This window comes from Dryobates pubescens, chromosome 36 (genome assembly GCF_014839835.1).
Source record: "Dryobates pubescens isolate bDryPub1 chromosome 36, bDryPub1.pri, whole genome shotgun sequence".
NCBI classification, from domain to species: domain Eukaryota; kingdom Metazoa; phylum Chordata; class Aves; order Piciformes; family Picidae; genus Dryobates; species Dryobates pubescens.
This window is the reverse complement of record NC_071647.1, coordinates 7200951-7219259: the sequence shown is the minus strand read 5'-3', so window position 1 is coordinate 7219259 and position 18309 is coordinate 7200951. Positions and strand designations below refer to the sequence as shown.

Here is an 18309-nt window from a genome sequence, read left to right as displayed (position 1 = left end):
CAAACCTGCGAACGCCACCGCGACGCGGGCCCCCACGGCCCAGGCCCCTCTAGAAACCGGACCGCAGGATACCGAAAACTCCCGAACCGGCTCCCTCAGCACCGGGACACCGGGCACCGGGACGCAGCGCTGGTCGCCCGATCCCTACGGACGAGCAGTCTCCACAGCCCCTAGACTGTAGAAACAACGCTGCCCCTCACAGCCTGAATTCTCCAGGGCTGTGAAGACCACCTGACTACCACCCAGAATCCTGGAATCCCCACCCACAGTGAAATTCCGGGACCCCGTAGCCAGGACCCTTACCCAGGCAAAACTCACCGCACGGCCTGGATCCTATGCATCACCTGACTGACACGAATTATTACTCCATACATCACACCCACCAATTCTTCAGATAAAAACCCAACAATCCCTCGATCCCAACAATCCTTGCCTTGGGGCTTGAAGAGACACAATCCCCCCTCCTTCCAACCCCAACTGCCCCTTCTCCCGAGATCAACAGGTTACCTACACCTAACCCCCCTCTATTTTCTTCACTAGCCCAGACTTCTGGGTTAATCTCTGCCTCATCCTTAATGTTTAACTGTAATATTCTGACTGTCATCTGCCCCTCTTCCAGAACTACCCTTATGTCCAATTGAACTATCTCTCCCTAGTAAATTACATCTTGCACTTGGTACTACTCAGATATACCCTAGCCCAATTCTAGCTTCAGTCTCCAATTTAACATCGTTAACTACCGGGACTTTAAACCCTTCCCACTTTGTCCCTAAAACTCGCTCTCCACACCCCCTCTAGGAACCCTGGCAACACGAGTAACCCTCCTTCTCCAACCTAAGCCTGGCCACCTTCTGGGCCTGATCCTTTACCAGCCCGTGGTGGGCACGGCTCAGCCACTGTAGCTCTCCCCATAACAGCTCCTGCTCCTCCCACGTCTGTGCCAGCGTCTCGCTCGCCGCACCCTGATCCTGCACCGCCTCCCGCAGGTGCCGGTGCAAACACTGACACTGGCCTTGCAGCTCCGGCTGCTCTGCACCCAGCCCCTGCCTGCCCCCTGCAGCGTCGCAGCCGCGGCCCCGCTCCAGGCCCGCCCGGAGCCGATCCAACTCCTGTAGCAACTGCCGGGTGCGGCCGCACTCCTGTTCCTCGTCCAGCCGTGCCAGGCTGTGGCTCAGCTCTGCCTTGTCCCGAGCCAGCCCTGCTGCCAGCTGGTGGCCAGGGCATCCCACAGCTGACCCTATGTTCAGCTCCTGGATCTACTGAACATTTTAACATTTCTTCTTGAGGTCCCACTTTTATAAAGCGGTTTCACTCTCTTTCCTTCCTTATATAAGCATCTCAAAAACCTTAAGATCTCTCTTCTCCTTGGGCACTCTCGTTGCAAATGCCCAACCTTACCACAATCTACTTTTCTCTCTAGTCCTTTCTGCCATTATCCTTTTTGCCTTATCCTTACCCTGCGTATTGTGCCTCCAATACACTACCCCAGAGGGCTCTCCGGGGGTATATCCCTGGGTACCCTTGTTGCTCCCATGTTTCCCGGGGCTGCTCTACACCTGACCCTTGCCCCATTTCCCGAGGTCCACGCTTTCCATCACCAACCGCTTCGTCCCTTCACTGGCCGATTCCCTCGCGGGATATTGGAAACGCAGTTAGAAGGACTCTGCACTCGCTTCGTGAATCCGGACTGTCCAGCCCACGTCTCACGCACACACACGCTCTCACTGACCTCAATACCCGCCCAACCGGACAATACTTACAGCCCTTTTCTTGCCCGGGACTTTGTGCACAAGAATTACAGGCAGCCGCAGCAACCAGGAGCTCCTTCCCTTGCCTTTATCTTACAATGTTGGCTGGATCGTCTACCCGTGCTCCGAGAGGCTGCCAGGCTCCTCCTTCCGGGCCGCCGAAATCGGCGGGGGCACCCCCGCTTCTGAAGGGTCCCAAAAGCTGTTGCAGGCAGGGTAATCATATCAGGGTCACCAAATTGTGAGAAACGAACTCACTGCTGAAATTTATAACCAGTTTATTATAAAACAAAGGCAACACAGCGCTGGGCGCAGAGCGAGTTTGCTAGAGGCGCCCTAACAACACGAGTTGAGCTGTCAGCAAGCAGACATATTCAGACATACTCATACCTTTCCCCAGCACACTCCCACCCCGCTCCATCAGGGCTGGGACAAAACCTGCACTTTTGACTTGGCCAGTCTTTAGACATGTCGGCACCTCACCTTTCCCTCCCAAAACCCCACACAATAAAGACCATGACCAACCAATCAGCCTCACAGTCCCCAGCAATTCCCCTTGCGAAAGCCAAATATTAAAAACTATTTCTCACAGGAGAGAAGTGCAGGGGGGGAGTGAGGCCTCGGAGACTGCGGCCGGGAGCGACCAGGTCCAGAGTGCAAGCAGGACCCCAGCCCTGGCAGGCAGGAGTGGGGGGTGGGAGCCTGCTTGGGCAACGTGAAGGATTGGTGGAGATAGCTGTGAATAGGTCTGAGCTTGGCATCTGTCTAAGCTCAGCTCTGTTGTTATGGCTCTTAGCCACTATGCTCCGCACCCAGCGCTGTTTGCCTTTATTTGATCATAAACTCTTTGCATTTCAGACTCAGCGCTGAGCTCCTTTCTCACAAGGCCCAGGTCCTTCCCGTGCTGAGGGCCCCAGAGCTGGACCCAGCCCTGCAGCTGAGCTCTCCCCAGAGCAGAGCAGAGGGGCAGGATCCTCCCTCTCCAGTGCTGGCCATGGGCACTGCCAGTGCCCATTGCTGGCTCCTGTCCAGCTTCTCCCCCCCAGCACCCCAAGGCCTTCCCTGCAGGACTGCTCTCAGTCTCACATCCCCCCCCCAGCCTGCACCGATGCTGAGGACTGGTCTGACCCAGGTTCAGGACCTGCCCTCGGCCTCGTTGCCCCTCACCAGGTCCTCCCGCGGCCCCTTCTCTACCCTGCCCTGTGCCTCGGATGGATCCCAGCCCTCCGGCTGCTCAACCGCAGCCTGCTGCCACCGGCACCGCTGCCGAGGCTGCCCTCGACGCCACTGCCTGCGGCACCGCCGCTGCCTGCGCACAGATGCGGCGCCGAGGGCCAGGCTGAGCGGGGCCCTGGCAGCGCTGGGTCGCAGCTGGGACTCCAGGAGGCTCTGCTGCAGCCCAGAGGCCTCAGAGGCTCTCGGAGGGACTCCGCTCCGCACGCGCCGCGGCCGCACGCGACGGCGCCGGGCAGAGAGAGCCCCGCGCGCGGCGTTGCCTCGGCAACGGCTCCCGGCGGGAGGGGCCCCGCGCGCGGGCTCTGGCGCGCGGCGCGGCGGGAGGAGAGGCCCCGGCCCGGCCCGGCCCCGCCCCGCCCCGCCCCGCCCTGCCCCGCGCGACCCTCACCGCCCGGCCCTGCCCCGCGCGACCCTCACCCCCCCGCCCTGCCCCGCGCGACCCTCACCCCCCCGCCCTGCCCCGCGCGACTCGGCTCGGCCCGGCTCGGCTCGGCCCGGCTCGGCCCGGCTCGGCTCGGCCCGGCCCGGCTCGGCCCGGCTCGGCTCGGCTCGGCTCGGCTCGGCTCGGCCCGGCCCGGCTCGGCTCGGCCCGGCTCTGTTCGGCCCGGCTCTGTTCAGCCCGGCCCGGCCCGGCTCTGTTCGGCCCGGCTCTGTTCGGCTCGGCCCGGCTCTGTTCGGCCCGGCTCTGTTCAGCCCGGCCCGGCTTGGCTCGGCCCGGCCCGGCTCGGCTCGGCCCGGCCCGGCCCGGCCCGGCTCGGCTCGGCCCGGCCCGGCTCGGCTCGGCTCGGCTCGGCTCGGCCCGGCTCGGCTCGGCCCTGCTCGCCATGGAGCTGCAAGAAGGCTTCGGTGAGGCTCGGAGGGGCTCTGCAGGGCAGGGAGGAGGCCGCTGAGGGCCGGCCCCGCCGCGGCTCCGTCTCTCGGCTCTCTGAGCCCAGGGCTTGCCGAGGCTGGGACGGGCCGACGCTGCTGTGGGTGAGGCCTGGCCTGGGGGGCTGAGCCCTGGGGGTCAGCCGAGGCCGGGGGGGGGAGGCTGAGGGCAGCCCTGCAGGGAAGGCCTTGGGGGCGCTGGGGGAGAGCAGCTGGGCAGGAGCCAGCAGTGGGCACTGGCAGCACAGGAGGCCAAGGGCAGCCTGGGCTGCATCCAAAGCAGCTTGGCCAGAGATGGGGAGTGGAGGGTCCTGCCCCTCTGCTCTGGGGAGAGCTCAGCTGCAGGGCTGGGGCCAGCTCTGGAGCCCTCATCGCAGGAAGGACTTGGAGCTGGTGGAGAGGTTCCAGAGGAGGCCCCCAAGATGCTCAGAGGCTGCAGAACCTCTGCTGTGGGGACAGGCTGAGGGAGCTGGGGCTGCTCAGCCTGGAGAAGGGAAGGCTGCAGGGAGCCCTCAGAGCTGCAGTTCAGGATCTGCAGGGCAGCTGCAGGCAGGCTGGGGAGGGACTGTGGGGATAGGCCCAGGGGCAGTGGTTTGGAACCGTAGCAGGGTAGCTTTAGGTTGGCCACCAGAGGCAGTTCTGCACAGGGAGGCTGGGGAGGCTCTGGCCCAGGCTGCCCAGGGAGGTGGTTGAGGCTCCAGCCCTGGAGACGTCCAAGGGCAGACTCAATGTGGCCCTGGGCAGCCTGCTCCAGCTGGAGCTGTCCCTGCTGCCTGCAGGGGGTTGGACCAGGTGGCCTTGCAGGGTCCCTTCCAACCCAATGCACTCTGTGATCCCGGGTAGCTGAGTGACTTCATGGGGTCGAAGTGCTGCTCCCAGCTGTGCCTCATGTCTCAGCTGACTGCAGGTGCAGGCTCCCAGGGCTGCTGTGGGCAGGGGCTCGGGACAGGGCTCCCCTGTGCACATGGTGCTGCTTTGGAGGCCTTGCTCATTGCAGCCTCGGGCTAACTGTGCCTGCTGAGCAGCCCCTGGCATTCTGTGTTGGCTGCTTTACAGCACCACAGCTGTGGGGAGACCTGGCTGTGCCTCCTGGCTGCTGCTCTTCCCCCCCGAGAACGTGGGGATGTGGCTGGTGGAGACTGATGGAATGCTTTGGGTGGGAAGGGGCCTTTAAAGGTCCTCTAACCCAGGGCCCTGCAGCCAGCAGGGCCCTGCAGCCGCACCAAGTTGCTCAGCTGCTCCTATTTCTCTCCTCATTGTTTAGAGACATAACCAATGTGCATCCTGGGTGCTTGCCCTGAGGCTGCCTCGCTGGTGGCTGCCTGGCTTCCAGGGGCTGCAGCCAGCTTGGTAACTCCTCAGCTCCTAAATACTGCCCTGGCTTAGGAGCTGTTCCCTCCGAGCTGCCAGACACCGTGCTGGGCACTCCGCTTCCTCAGGAAGCAAAGGCAATTGCCTGGCACCTGCCTGCAACTAAAGCAGCTGTGGGTGGGAGGAGCTTTGGCTCAGGCTGAGGGGGCAGCTGAGGGCCGTGGGGGTGTCAGCATCCCCCTGCCTCCGCTCTGAGAGCTGGGGAAGTGCTGCTGTCACCACTGCCTTTGAGACCTTGTGGTGCCCTCCCCCGTGGCAGCCCCAAGAGCCGCCCTGCTGGGTGCCTCTGCCTTGCCTCACAGCCCAGTGCCACCAACTTCACAAGGACTCTGGCTGCACAGAACCTGCCCTGATGAATGCCTGCAGACAAAGGGCAGCTGGCTCAGCTTCCCGAGGTCACAGCCCTGCCTGGGGGGTGCTCTGCTGCCCCTTCCCGTGCTGGTGGTGCTAACCAGGGCTGGCTTCTCTCTGTCCTGCCAGATGCTCAGGATCCAGAGCGGTTGCTGCAGTGCCCTTACAACAAGCAGCATCAGATCAGAGCCTGTCGCTTCCCCTACCACCTGGTGAAGTGCAGGAAGGTAAGGTGCAGAGGAGGCATCCTGAGGTGTGTGACCTGCAGGTCCTCCTCCCTGGGGTAAGGTTCTCACAGGCCAGCCCAGAGTCCCAGAGCCGCTGCAGGCACTGCAACATCTCCTGTGGGGCCAGGCTGAGGCAGCTGGGGCTGGGAGCTGGGAGCAGAGCAGCCTGAGGGCTGCCCCCACTGCTGGGCAGAAAGATGTGCAGGGCTGGAGCCAGGCTCTGCTCAGGGCTGGCCAGGGACAGCACAGGGGGCACTGGGGGCAAGCTGGAGCAGAGGAGGTGCCAGGGGACCAGGAGGGGAAACTTTGTCCCTGTGAGGGTGCAGAGCCCTGGGGCAGGCTGCCCAGAGAGGCTGTGGAGTCTCCTGCTCTGCAGAGCTTCTTAGCTTTTAGCTGTAGGCTCTCAAGCCCAGTGTGGGGAAGAGGAGGCTGAGGGAGACCTCCTTGCTCTCCATAGCTCCCTGAAAGGAGGCTGGAGCCAGGTGGGGGCTGGGCTCTTCTCCCAAGCCCAAAGTGGCAGGAGCAGAAGAAATGGCCTCAGGTTGTGCCAGGGGAGGCTGAGGTTGGCCACGAGGAAGAATTCATTCAGCAAAAGGCTTAGCCAAGGCCTGGCCCAGGCTGCCCAAGGTCCCTGACCCTGGAGGGCTTTCAGAGCCACGGAGATGTGGTGCTGAGGGCCATGGGTTGGTGGTGCCCTGGCAGTGCTGGGTTGACATTTGGGCCTGAGGATCCTGAGGGCCTTTTCCAGCCTCATGATTCTGTTTTTACAATGCCTGGCTGGATCCAGGCCAGCATCTCAGTTGGGTTTGGGATGGTTTCAGTGTGCTTTAACCCCCTCAGTCCCACTGCCAGGCTTGGAGTTCAGCCCAGGCTGGGTTTCATTTCAGTCAGCTCGAGGGGGCCTCAGCTTCTCCATGGCTGTGATGGGAAGAGAGTAATTTTAGTTCTGCCTTGGCTCTTGGTAAGTGTCTGAACAGCACCTGGCCCAGGCATGGAAGCACAGAAAGGGCTGGCTTGGAAGGGAGCTCCAAAGCTCCTCCAGTCCTGCCCCCTGCACTCAGCAGGGACATCCTGCCCTGGAGCAGCTTGCTCAGAGCCCTGTGCAGCCTCAGCTGGAACAGCTCCAGGGCTGAGACCTCAGCCCCCTGCCTGGGCAGCCTGCTGCAGTGTTCCAGCAGCTCCTGCTGCAGAACTTGTTCCTCACCTCCCATCTCAGTCTGCTCTGCTCTAGTTTGAAGCCACTGCCTCTCCTCCTGCCCCTGCAGGCCTTTGGGAAGAGTCCTTCTGCAGCCTTCTTCCAGCCTCCTTCAGGTACTGGAAGGCTGCTCTAAGGTCTCCCTGGAGCCTTCTCCAGGTTGAGCAGCCCCAACTCTCCCAGCCTGTCCCCACAGCAGAGGTTCTCCAGCCCTCTCAGCATCTCTGTGGCCTCCTCTGGACCCTCTCCCTCAGGTCCAGCTCCTTCCTGTGTTGAGGGCCCCAGAGCTGGCCCCAGCCCTGCAGGTGAGGTCTCCCCAGAGCAGAGCAGAGGGGCAGGACCCTCCCTCTCCAGCTGCTGCCCACCTTCTTCAGTCTCCTCAAGCAGCATCACAACCCTCCTTGGGTGTCTGGTGTGGTTCAGGGAGGCAGGGGGGAGGTGTGGAGCCCTGGCCATGGGTTTGTGTTGCTCTCTGCAGAGCCACCCCGAGGTGGCCAAGCAGTTGGCCACCTGCCCCTTCAGCGCTCGCCACCTGGTGCCGCAGCCAGGCCTCGGAGACCACATCCTGAGCTGCCCTGACAGAGGCCTTGTGGAGCAAGACATAGGTAAGAGTCCCCCCTGGGCACAGGGGCTGGCACACCTTGGGGACCTCTTTGTCAGGGGAGCTCCCAGAGCGAGCCCAGCAGAGCTCAGGCTGTCCCCTGAGGCGCTGTGGCAGCCAGCAGCCCTGGGCAGACTCTAGCCTCCCGTGCTTGGATTTCAGGGCTGGGCTCAGGAGGGTGTTGCAGGTGCTCCTGAGGGGCCCTGCAGGTTTTCTTAGCAGCCTTTTCCTCTGTGCCATGAAAAGGTGGTGCCCCAGACTGTGCAGGCTGAGTTGGCTGCAGCAGCAGCTGGGCTGCTTTGCTGAGCAGGGGCACAGGCTTCTGGCCCGGTGGAGCTTCTCCCCTCCAAGAGGCCTGAGCGGTGCTGCTGTGTGCAGGCTGAGCTCTGCCAAGCAGCTGCCTGAGCTCTGCAGCCCCTCAGCTCTTCTGCTCCAGGGCACCCTCAACAGGTGCCTCCCACCAAGAGCTCCCAGGCTGCTCTGCTGCTGCACTCCCTTCCCCTGCAGTGCAGTTGAGCTTTCCCACTCCTGAGCAGAGGCAGCACCCCCAAGGCACTTCAGAAGGCCTCCTGTGCTGTGCAGAGTCTTCTCCATCCCCTGCAGTGGCTCCTTTGCCACACTGCAGTGCAGCCAGAGGGGCCTCTGCTCCAGAGCTGCCCTCAGGCCAGCAGAGAGCCCTGCAGGCTGAGCAGTGCTGCTGCTGCTGCTGGGGCCCAGGGCAGAGTCTTGCCCTGCCGGTGGGAAAAGAGGAATTCCAAGCTGCTGGATTTCGGAGCAGTGCCTGGCTCCTGCCTGTGCCTGGCCTCTCTCTGGCCTTTGCTCTACAGCCAGGAGATGCTGCCCAGCTTGGTGCAAAGCTCTCCAAGCCCCTGAAGCAGGGCTGACAGCTCCTGCCTGAGCTTTCTCTCTCCCTGCAGTGCATCAGCCCTGGGGCTCCCAGAGGATGGCTGTCAGCACGTGGCAGGCACCACCGTGTGAGGAGGACTGGGAAGCAGGTGAGGAGCTGCTGCCTCCTGCCTGGGCCTGTCCTCCAGCTGCCCTGGGGCACTGTGAGCCCAGAGGGGCTCTGCCCTGAGCTTGCACTGGTAGGACTCCTTGCTCAGGCTCCTTCCTGCAGCCTCTGCAGCCAGCAGCCTTCCCGTGGCACAGAGCCCTGTCCACCCTGCTGGCAGCCGCTTGGAGGTTCATTCCCAAGCCTCTGCTCCTTCCCACGCCAGGGTCTGCACCTTCTGTGGAGTGATGGCAATGGGAACCTGCTGACTTTCATCTTCCTCAGTTAGATGACAGTGAAGCAGACACAGTCATCCTCAGAGCAACTTCTGCTCCCTCTGCAGCATGCAGAAATGGGAGCAGGATGCCCAGGGAGGGGGTGGAGTCCCCAGCACACCTCTGGGCTTGGGGCCATGCTTTGGTGGCCATGGGGCTGTTGGCTTGGGCTCTCTGAAGGCTTTTCCACCCCAAACAGTCCCACAAATATGGCAGAGATGTTCCTGAGCTGCTCTTGGTTCCTGGCCCTGACCCACAGCCTCTCTTTCCCTTGCAGAGCTGCAGGAGGAGCCAGAGTCTCTCTTTATCTGGGGTGAGACCAAGGCTGGCATCAGCAGGTAGTGACTGGCTTCCTGACAGCAGTGTGCAGGGGGCAGCTGCAGCCTGCTCCCAGCCCAGCCTGGCTGCCTGGGGGGTGACTCCTGCTGCACAAACCCTGGCAAGAGGAGGCTGAGGAGCAGAGAACCTTCTCAGGGGGCTGATTCTGGGTTGCTTCCTTTCTCCTGTGCCTGGGCCACACAAGAGGAGGCATCCAGCAGGACCAGAGCTGCTCTGCTCTGCTGTGCAGTGCAGGCTCCTCCTGCCTGTGCTCAGGTCCTGCTGGACCTCTGGCCGGTGTGCAGAGGAGGACAGAGGCTTGGAAGGGACCTCTGGAGCTCATCCATTCCAACCCCCCTGCCAGAGCAGGGGCACCCAGGGCAGGGCACCCAGGAGGACATCCAGGAGGGCCTTGAAAGTCTCCAGAGACGGAGACTCCACCACCTCTCTGGGCAGGCTGCTGCAGGGCTCTGCCACCCTCACAGTCAAGAGGTTCCTCCTCCTGTTCAGCTGGAGCTGCCTGTGCTCAGGTCTGTGCTCCTTGCCTCTTGCCCTGTCACTGAGGACCACTGGAAAGAGCCTGGCCCCATCCTCCTGACACCCCCCTGAGGGATCTGTCAGCACTGATCAGAAGCCCCTCAGCCTCCCCCAGGCTAAGCTGCCCCAGCTCTCTCAGCCTCTGCCCAGCTGGGAGCTGTTCCACTGCCCTCAGCACCTCAGTGGCCTTGCTCTGGACTCTCTGCTGTACTTCTTTGTCCTTCTTGAGCTGGAGAGCCCAGAGCTGGATACAGGACTGCAGGGGAGGCCTCCTCAGGGCAGGGCAGAGCAGAGCAGAGGGGCAGGAGAACCTCCCTTGCCCTGCTGGCCACACTCCTCTTGGTGCAGCCCAGGATGCCCTGGCTGGAGGGTGCCGAGCCTCAATGCTGCCACTGGAAACGTGGCCAGGGGCCTCCCTCTGGAGCCTTCCCCAGCAGTTGCTGAGCTTCTGTGGAGCTCAGGGGTGGGTGGCAGCCCCCTGTGCCCTCCTGTCCCCCCAGGCTGGGTGCCAACAGACAGCTCCCCTCTCGCAACACGCAAGCGCAGCCTGGGCTCGGTGCGGCGCACTGGGGAGCGGCTGGAGCTGCCTGGGCTGGCTTCACTGACCCCAGGGCTGTGGCTGGGCTGTGCAGAAGCTGTGCAGGTGCCACCAGAGCTGCCAGAGAGGCCTTGGGCCGAGCCTGGGGCCAGCAGCAGTCCTGCCCCGGGCAGCTCCCTGCCCAGCCGAGCCGAGGGCAGTGCTGTCCTGTGGCCCTTGTCAGAGCCAAGCGGCTGCTGGGAGCAGCACTCGGAGCTCTTCAGAGCTGCATCACCTCCCCGGGGCAGGACACTGTCCCCTGCTGGCCCTGCTCTGGGGAAAGCCAAGTGCCTTAGGAGCATTCTTAGAGGCTCACAGAATGCTTGGCTTGGAAGGGCCCTCCAAGCTCTTCCAGCTCCCACCCCCAGCCGTGGGCAGGGACCCCTCCCCCAGCCCAGCTTGCTCAGGGCCTCATCCAGCCTGGCCCTGAGCACCTCCAGGGAGGGGACAGCCACAGCCTCCCTGGGCAGCCTGTGCCAGAGTCTCCCCAGCCTCACTGCCAACAATTTCTCCCTCCTCTCCAGTCTCCATCTGTCCTCTCCCAGCTCAAAGCCATTGTCCCTGCTCCTGGCACCGCCAGCCCTTGTCACAAGTCCCTCCCCACCTTTCCCTTCCAGGGCCACCTCTGCAGAGAAGAGCCAGCTGCCCAGCAGACTTCGTGCCCCCAGGAGCTCCCCATTCCCCCAGGTGCCATGGAAAAGCTGTAAGCAGCCTGGGAGTGGCCTTGGCACTGCCACTTCTGCACTGGTGACAGCTGCTGGCAGCTCTGGCTCCAGCAGCACTGGCTGCCCACCGCTGCCTGGGCAGGAGGGGGGTGGGGGTAGGGTGCAGCAGCAGCTGCTGAGGGAGGTTGCTGCTGAGGCCATCCTCTGTGTCCTTGCCCTGTGGCCTGCATGCCCTGCTCTTGGCAGCCTCTTCCTTGGGTGCTGCAGCCCTGTGCTGCCCCAGCCCCTCTGGCCCTGTCTCTGCAAGAGCCCCTCCCAGGCTTTCTGCACCTTTCACTCCCAGCCTGCCCCCAGCATTGCCTCCCTTTGTGCTCCTCTGCTGGCAGCTGCTGCCAGGCCAGGCCTGGGGGCAGGGGGAGCCTGCCAGAGCTCAGCTGCAGCTGGGTGGGAGGGAGCCACCTGGCCCTGACACAGGCTTCTTCTCCCTAGGAAGTTCCTGGATGTGCCTTTGGAGCCTTTGTGAGTCAGCTCCTGAAGCCCAGCTCTGGCTCCCAGCTGTGGACATCAGCCACAGCTGGGCCAGCAGGTGCAGACTGGGGGGGGCTGCAGGTTGGTTCTGGCCAGGTTCTTGTTGGCACTTTAGAATAAAAAGGTTTGAAAGTTCTTTGGCTCCCTTGGTGTTTTCAGAGACCTCTGCAGGGATTTGTTACCCTCTGGTGCTGTTGAGCGATGCCAGGGGGCAGGGCTGGGGAGGAGCAGCTGAGGGAGCTGGGGGGGGGGGGGGGGGGGGTGTCACATGGAGAAGAGGAGGCTGAGGGCAGAGCTCATTGCTTTCTACAGCTCCCTGAGAGGAGGCTGCAGTGAGGTGGGGCTTGGGCTCTGCTCCCTAGTCTCAGGTGCTAGAAGGAGAGGAAATGGCCTGAAACTGGGCCAGGGGAGGCTGAGCTTGGCTATCAGGAACCTTCTTCCCTGAAAGGGCTCTCAGAGCTTGGCACAGCTGCCCAGGGAGGTGGCTGAATGCCCATCCCTGGAGGGCTTCTGAAGAGGCAGAGCTGTGGTGCTGAGGGCCAGGGTTTGGCACCAGGCTTGGGAGACTGAGAGAAGGGTTGGGCTGGGTGGCCTGAAAGGTCTTGTCCAGCCCAAGCCTTTCCAGGCCTCCAGGCTGTGCAGTGCTGGAGCCTTCAGCCCTCCCCCAGAGGCTGGCTGTGTGCCCTGGCAGGAGCAGCTGCTGGGAGGCAGGGAACCATCAGCCAGGGAGGGACTGGGGCAGGTGCTGCAGTGACTCTGCCCCAGCCCCAGGCTGGTGGCAGCTCAGCAGAGCCTCTTCTGGCCCCGGGGCTGCCCCCTGCCTGCTGGGGCCTGCTGGGAGCCAGCAGCCTGGGGCAGTGTGAGCAGAGAGCCCAGGGCAGAGCTGAGCTCTGCAGAGTTGTGTCTGGCACAGGGGGAGCACAGGAGGCAGCTTTGGCCTCGTGTCGCGGCCTGAGCCCAGCCAGCAGCTGAGCACCTCCTGCACTGCTCCTGGCTGCCGGAGGGCTGGGGAGGGGAGCTGAGAGGAGGGAAAGCTGAGGGGCTGCAGTGGGGTGGGATGACAGCAGCTTCATCGAGGAGGCACAGGAACCATCCATCAGTGACTACAGCAAGGAGAGGAACACCCCGAGGGGAGGGGGAACTAAAGCCCAGTGCAAGGGGGGCACAGAGCAGTTGCTCAGCAGCTGCCCCAGCAGTGATCCCACCCTGGCCAGGCTGCTCTGTGCTGTGGATTCAGCTCTCCTGGCCGCGCCCCTCCCAGCTCCTTGCGCTGCTGCTTGCTGCCAGAGGAGGAGACCTGGACCCTGCTGCACCTAGGCTGAGTGCTGCTGAGCCTTGGTGTGAGCCCCCCGGAGCAGAGGGGATCCCAGGAGCTTCAGAGTCCCTGAGGGCTTCCACAGGGCTCTTCCCTCCTGCCCCTGCCTGGCCATGGCCTCCCTGCCTGGCCATGGCCTCCCTGCCGAGGGCATTCCCAGGAAGCAGTGTCTTTACAAAGGAAGAGCTGGCTGAGGGGGCTGGCAGGAGAAGAAGGGAGGGGACCCAGACAGTTTCCCTTCCCTGTGTGCAGGGACAAGGAAGCAGCAGCTGCAGAAGACCTTTCTCTCACACCCAAGGTCAGTCAGGGGCAGTCTGTCAGAGGATGCCAAGACCCTGAGCACAGCCTACACTTCTGACCTCTCAGGCCAGAGCGCAGGCTGCAGACTGCTGGAGATCAAGTCCTGCGCCCAGAGTGCTGAGGAAGCTGATTCAGTGCACACAAGGGATGGAGCAGGGGAGCTGCGTGGGAGGGGGGCCTGTGGGAGGTGGTCCGGGACAGACTCAGTCCTGAGTCCCTGAGCCGAGAGGGAGAGGGAGATGAGGCTGAAAGGGAGCTGCATCTCCCAGCAAGTGGAGAGAGAGCAGCAGGAATTGTCCTGGGGACTCTCCCTTGACTCCAGCAAAGCCTAACTCAACTCCTCTCTCTCCCCTGGGAACAGGAACTTCGAAGCAGAGAGAATTTTCCCCTACAGCTGGGAACATTTTCTACCTGCCCCTTCCCACTGCAGCACAGCAGCAGCCAGGGCAAAAGCAATTCCCTTTCCTCCCCTCCTCAAGGCCCTGAGGGGCTGCCCTGCCCCCCCCCAGGGCTTTTCATGGCCTAGACTCCTCAGCTAGGCTTGGGAGTGGGCACCTCCCCCTGCCACAGCACAGCTGGGCAAGGGCTCAGCAGAGCTGGGCTCTGCCCCTCCTCAGCCCCCTCTGGAGGAGGCAAACCAAGGGGGAGGGGGCTGGAAGTGTTGATGAGAAGCTGGCAGCTTGTGAGCAGACAGAGATCTGCTGCTGCCAGGCAGGGAAGTAGGGCAGGAGCTGAGCCTGGGGCCATGGCACAGCAGCATGCCCAGAGCGGTGTCCAGCCTGCCCCTCCTGCTCCGGCCATGCTTGGGCACCTGTGAGGGTGGCTCTGAGGAGCTGGTGCAGGCAGGCAGCTGTGTCAGTGCCCAGCTGTGCCCTGCCCTGGCAGGAAAAGGGAGGCACAGGGGTGAGAGGGGACAGGGGTGGCAGAGGAGGGGAAGCCAGACTGGACCCCAGCCCAGGAGGAAGGGCCTGACGCAGGCCCACACAGAGGGAGGCCCAGTGCCAGGGTCCCCCAAGGGGAGGCAAGAAGCAGGCAGAGCAGCTCTGCAGAGCCCAAGAACCAAACCTTTACTGAGCAGCACAACAGGGGGAGGGGGAAGGCGGGGGGAACCTGCCGCGAAGGGCACAGGAGGGGAGGGGACGAACGGCCGCGAAGCAGGGGGGGAGGGAGGGAACCGCTCCGCAAGCGGGGAAGGGGAGGGGGCGTAGGACCCCCGGGACGGGAGCCGAGCAGCACAAGGAAGGGGACGGGGGGGGGGGAGGGGGGGGGGATGGAGGGGGACAAAGGACCGCGAGGCAAAGCGGGGAGGGGCACAGGGACGGGACCGAAAGCAAGGCACAAAGAAGGGCTTGAGGGGCTGCAGGGAGGAAGGGGCAGAGCTCCCACCCCAAGGGAGAAGATTGGAGCAGGGCTAGGAGCTTGGGGTGGGGTCCTGGCTGGTGAAGCCTTCGCAGTCAGAGCTTCACTGGATGGGGGCTGGAAGCAGGGAGGCTGCTGCCAAGGGCTGGCAGCACCTAGGGGCTCCTCTGGCTGCATTGCTGCTCAGAGGGCCTGAAGGATGCTCTGGGGGCTGCAAAGAGAGAAGGGCAGGAGGCAGCTCTGGGGCACGAGCAGCAAAGGCAGATCCCCTCCTGAGGCACATCCAGGCACTGGCAGCTCCCTGCTCTCTTGCCCTTCCCCCAGCTGGGGCTGCAGCCACCCCACCCAGCACCAACCATCCCCATGCCAGGGAGTTGCCTCGCAGCTGGCACGGGGCTGGCACAGCAGCAGGTTCCCAGGGCAGCCTCATCTGGTGTGCAGAGGACTTGGCAGCTCTGTGCCTGCTGTGCAGCTGGGGGATGTGGCTCCGGTGCCCACCCCTGGGGGAGCAAATGGCTCTGAGATAGGCAAAGAGGCCATTGGGAAGCAGCCAGGCTCGGGGCAGAGGCCTCCCTGCAGCCCAGAGGCCACAGGCAAGGTGCAGCTGCAGGCATGGGGCTGGGCCCACAGTGGGGATCACAGGCAGCTGCTGGCAGCTCTCTCACCTCTCAGCTGCCAAGCTTGCAGCTTTCTGGAGCCACAACCACTCCCATTTGACCTGTGGCACACAGGAGCAGCAGCAGGAGCCCTGGGGTGCCAGTCCTGGCACAGCACTGCTCCCTAGCTGCTGCTCTTCCCCGCTTCAGGGGCCATTGGGTGAGGAATGAAGGCAGGGACCCTGCTGCTGTATAGCAAGGAGACTGCAGACAGGTAGAGAGCAGAGCAGCTCAGAAGCCCTTCCACAAGTCCTCTGTGGCTGCTGAGGAGAAGCTGCAGCTCACAGCTGCTGCTCTCCTGAACACTGTGAGCTGCCTCTGGCTCTGGCTCCAGCAGCTGCAAAGAGAAGAGGGAAGAGTCACTGAGCAGGGCCCTGAGCACCCCGCTGAGCAGGGAGCCTCCAGCAGCAGCCACACAGAGGGGCTGGGGAGGACATCCCCAGGGCTCATCCCATGGAGATGGCAGCAGGAGACTGACTTAGAGAAAGGTACACAAGAGACTCAGTAAGTTTCTTGTATTATGCTTCTATTTCAGCGCCGGACACAGGTAGAATCATTTCAAAAGGCCTGTGTGTCTTCAGAGAGTTTGGGGCAAACTTTTATACAGAAAGTTATCTGTGGTATGTCAATACTTCACAGAAAAGCCCAGATGCCTCCTATCTATACAAAGGTTATCTATCTAAAAATAGCAGAAGTATACATATCATCCAGGTGTCCTTTATCTAATACAAAAAACCCTCTTGTCCAAGACTAACAGAAGTAAATCACTGAAAAATCCTGCTATTCCTTATCTATGCAGAGGCTGTCTGCCAACTCCTCTCCCCCTCCCTGCATTCCAGCATTCAGCTAACAAGGAAAATTCTTATCTACTCTGTTAGTCTGTTAATGAGAATTTTCTGTTCATCAAGACCCTTCTGCTAGAGGCTGTGTGTCACCTGCTGGCCAAAGCCATCGGCACCAGCACTGCAAACACAGCCCTGGGGACTGCCCCTGGCTGCCAGGGCCTACCTTGCTTTTCCTGGCCCCTAGAAAGCCAGCAGCCCCCAGCTTCCTTGCTGCAGGCTGTGGCTGGAGCAGCCCAAGGATGAACAGCTCTGGAAACTCCTTTTCCTTCCTGTCTCAGGAGAAAGGACTTACCCTGGGGTGGGGTCTGGGGTGGGGCAGCCACCACCCTGCTGGGGGCTGGGAAGGGGCATTTGGGGGTGGGAGGGAACTGCTCTGGAAAGCCTCTGACTGCTGTGCCTCTGGCAGGGCTTACAATGGTTCAGCAGATGGGGCAGAGCCACCAGCCAGGAGAAGCTTGTTGGGCAAGGGAAGTCAAAGCAGGAGCTGCTGCTGAGATGCCCACAGCCCACAGCAGAGGAGGGTTGGGTTGGGAAGGACCTGGATGCTTGTGGAGACCAAGCATCAGCCCTGCTCTGCAGAGCCTTGGCCAGCTCTGCTGCCTTGCTCAGTGCAGACAAGGCTCAGAGCTCAGCCCCAGGGTGCTGGGGGGCTCCTCAGCACACACAGCAGAGTGCTGCTGCTGCTGCTCTGCACCCCAAAACAAGCAGCAGGGGGTTGAACTCCTCGGGAGTGCAAAGGCACTGAATCCAAAGCAGAGCTCTGGGCTCCAGGGAATGGAGATCTGCTCAGGGGGGGGCAGGGGCTTGGGGGGCAAGAGGATGAGGCCAGACTCTCCTCTCAGTCGTGCCCAGGGACAGGCCAAGGGCCAAGGGGCACAAACTGAAGCCCAGGAGGCTCCATCTGGCCAGGAGGAGACAATTCTTTGCTGTGAGGCTGCTGGAGGCCTGGAGCAGGCTGCCCAGAGAGGCTGTGGAGTCTCCTTCTCAGCAGAGATCTCAGCCCCCCCTGGTCACTGTGATCCTGGGCAAGCTGCTGTGGGGGTCTCTGCATTAGCAGGGGGTTGGGACTGGATGACCTCCAGAGGTCCCTTCCAAGCCCCAGCAGGCTGTGCAAAGGTGTTCAAAACTGTGAGCTCCCATCCAACACAGGCTGCAACACTTCAGCTCTTGGCTTAGGCTTTGCCTCTCTTGTCCAAGAGACTTCCCCATCTTGTGTGAGCCCTCAGGTCCCTGAGCAGCCTCCTCTCCTCTAGCACATCCTGCTGCTTCCCATTCAGGGGTGGACTCACTGTCAGGAGGAGCAGCTCAGCCAGCAGAGATGGCAGCAGCTCCTCTTGGGGCAGCTCAGGCAGCTGTGGCTGCTGTGCTTCTCACCTTGCTCTTGCCAGGCCAGCTGGCACCTGGGGCCCTGGTGGTATCCACCCACTTGACGGGGCCCAGGCGGTCGTCCCAGTCAGGGACCTCCTCTGGGGGCAGCTGGAAGCAGATCCTGGACCCCTGACACTTCACAGGGTGCTTCTTGAAAGTGACCTCAACTTCTGCTTGCAAGGTGCTGTCCTTAGCACAGCCAGCATGGAGGTGTCCCACCTAGGGAGAAGCAACACCCAGCGGCAGCTGCTCCACCTGGCAGGGAAAGAGGAACCTGCAGGCACTGCTGAGGAGCAAAGGAGAGCAGGAGCTGGGCACTTGCTGTGCTGGAGCTGGGCTGAGGAACCTCCTGGGCAAGCTGGCCCTGAAGCAGAGAGATCCCTCCTCCCCCACAGCTCCCCTGGCACATCTCCCTGGGGGTGCCACAGTGCCCTTGTGGCTTTGGTCCCCCTCAGGGGAATGTCTGGGGGGTCCTGTGGCTGGCCTCTGCAGAGCTCTCCTGCCATCCCCCGAGTTCTGCTTCCTCCTCACAGCCTCCCGGCTGCTTGTGGCTTTTGCCTTCCTCCAGTGGCCTCTGCCTGGGGCAGCCTGCTCCCCTGAGCTCTTCACCCCAAGACAAGAGAGCAAAGGCAGAGACAGGGGAGAGCTGCCCTGAGAGCCAGCACTGCAGGGGGGTCTCAGCAGAGCACAGGGGCAGAACCCCCTCAGGTGAGGCTCTGTCTCTGCCAGTCTCGCCCTGGGCTCAGGGCAGAGAGCAGAGCGCTCTGTCTCTTCTGGACAGCCAGAAGGGATCTCTGCAGGCCTGGGGCCCTGGCCCCTCGTCACTGCCCTTCCACTCTGAGCCTTTCCCACCCCCCCTGCCCCCATCCAGCCTGGCCCCTGCCCTGGCCCCTTGACTGTGGGCACAGTAGGGGCACCCACGACACTGTCAGGAGCCTCCTTCTCTTCTGGCCCTGGGGCAGCTCCTGGCAGCAGTGCT

General features: G+C 62.7%; 1 protein-coding gene across 1 annotated transcript; it reads left to right on the top strand.

Moving 5' to 3' along the window:
• The first annotated feature begins 3808 nt into the window (after window positions 1-3808).
• Window positions 3809-17463, top strand: LOC128898952 (gametocyte-specific factor 1-like). The gene is made up of 7 exons (XM_054176635.1): window positions 3809-3830; window positions 5589-5800; window positions 7474-7600; window positions 8514-8591; window positions 9140-9200; window positions 10912-11165; window positions 17351-17463. Exons 1-7 carry the CDS (start codon window positions 3809-3811, stop codon window positions 17461-17463), a joined length of 867 nt encoding a protein of 288 aa, XP_054032610.1.
• The last annotated feature ends 846 nt before the right edge of the window (window positions 17464-18309 follow it).

What these genes read in the sequence shown, in the direction of transcription:
- LOC128898952 (XM_054176635.1), top strand. Translation starts at nt 3,809, where the DNA reads ATGGAGCTGCAAGAAGGCTTCG. An exon ending in ACCTGGTGAAGTGCAGGAAG is followed by an intron (nt 5,801 to 7,473) that starts GTAAGGTGCAGA and finishes TGCTCTCTGCAG; the next exon opens with AGCCACCCCGAGGTGGCCAA. An exon ending in TGCTGCTGAGGCCATCCTCT is followed by an intron (nt 11,166 to 17,350) that starts GTGTCCTTGCCC and finishes TGCTCTTGCCAG; the next exon opens with GCCAGCTGGCACCTGGGGCC.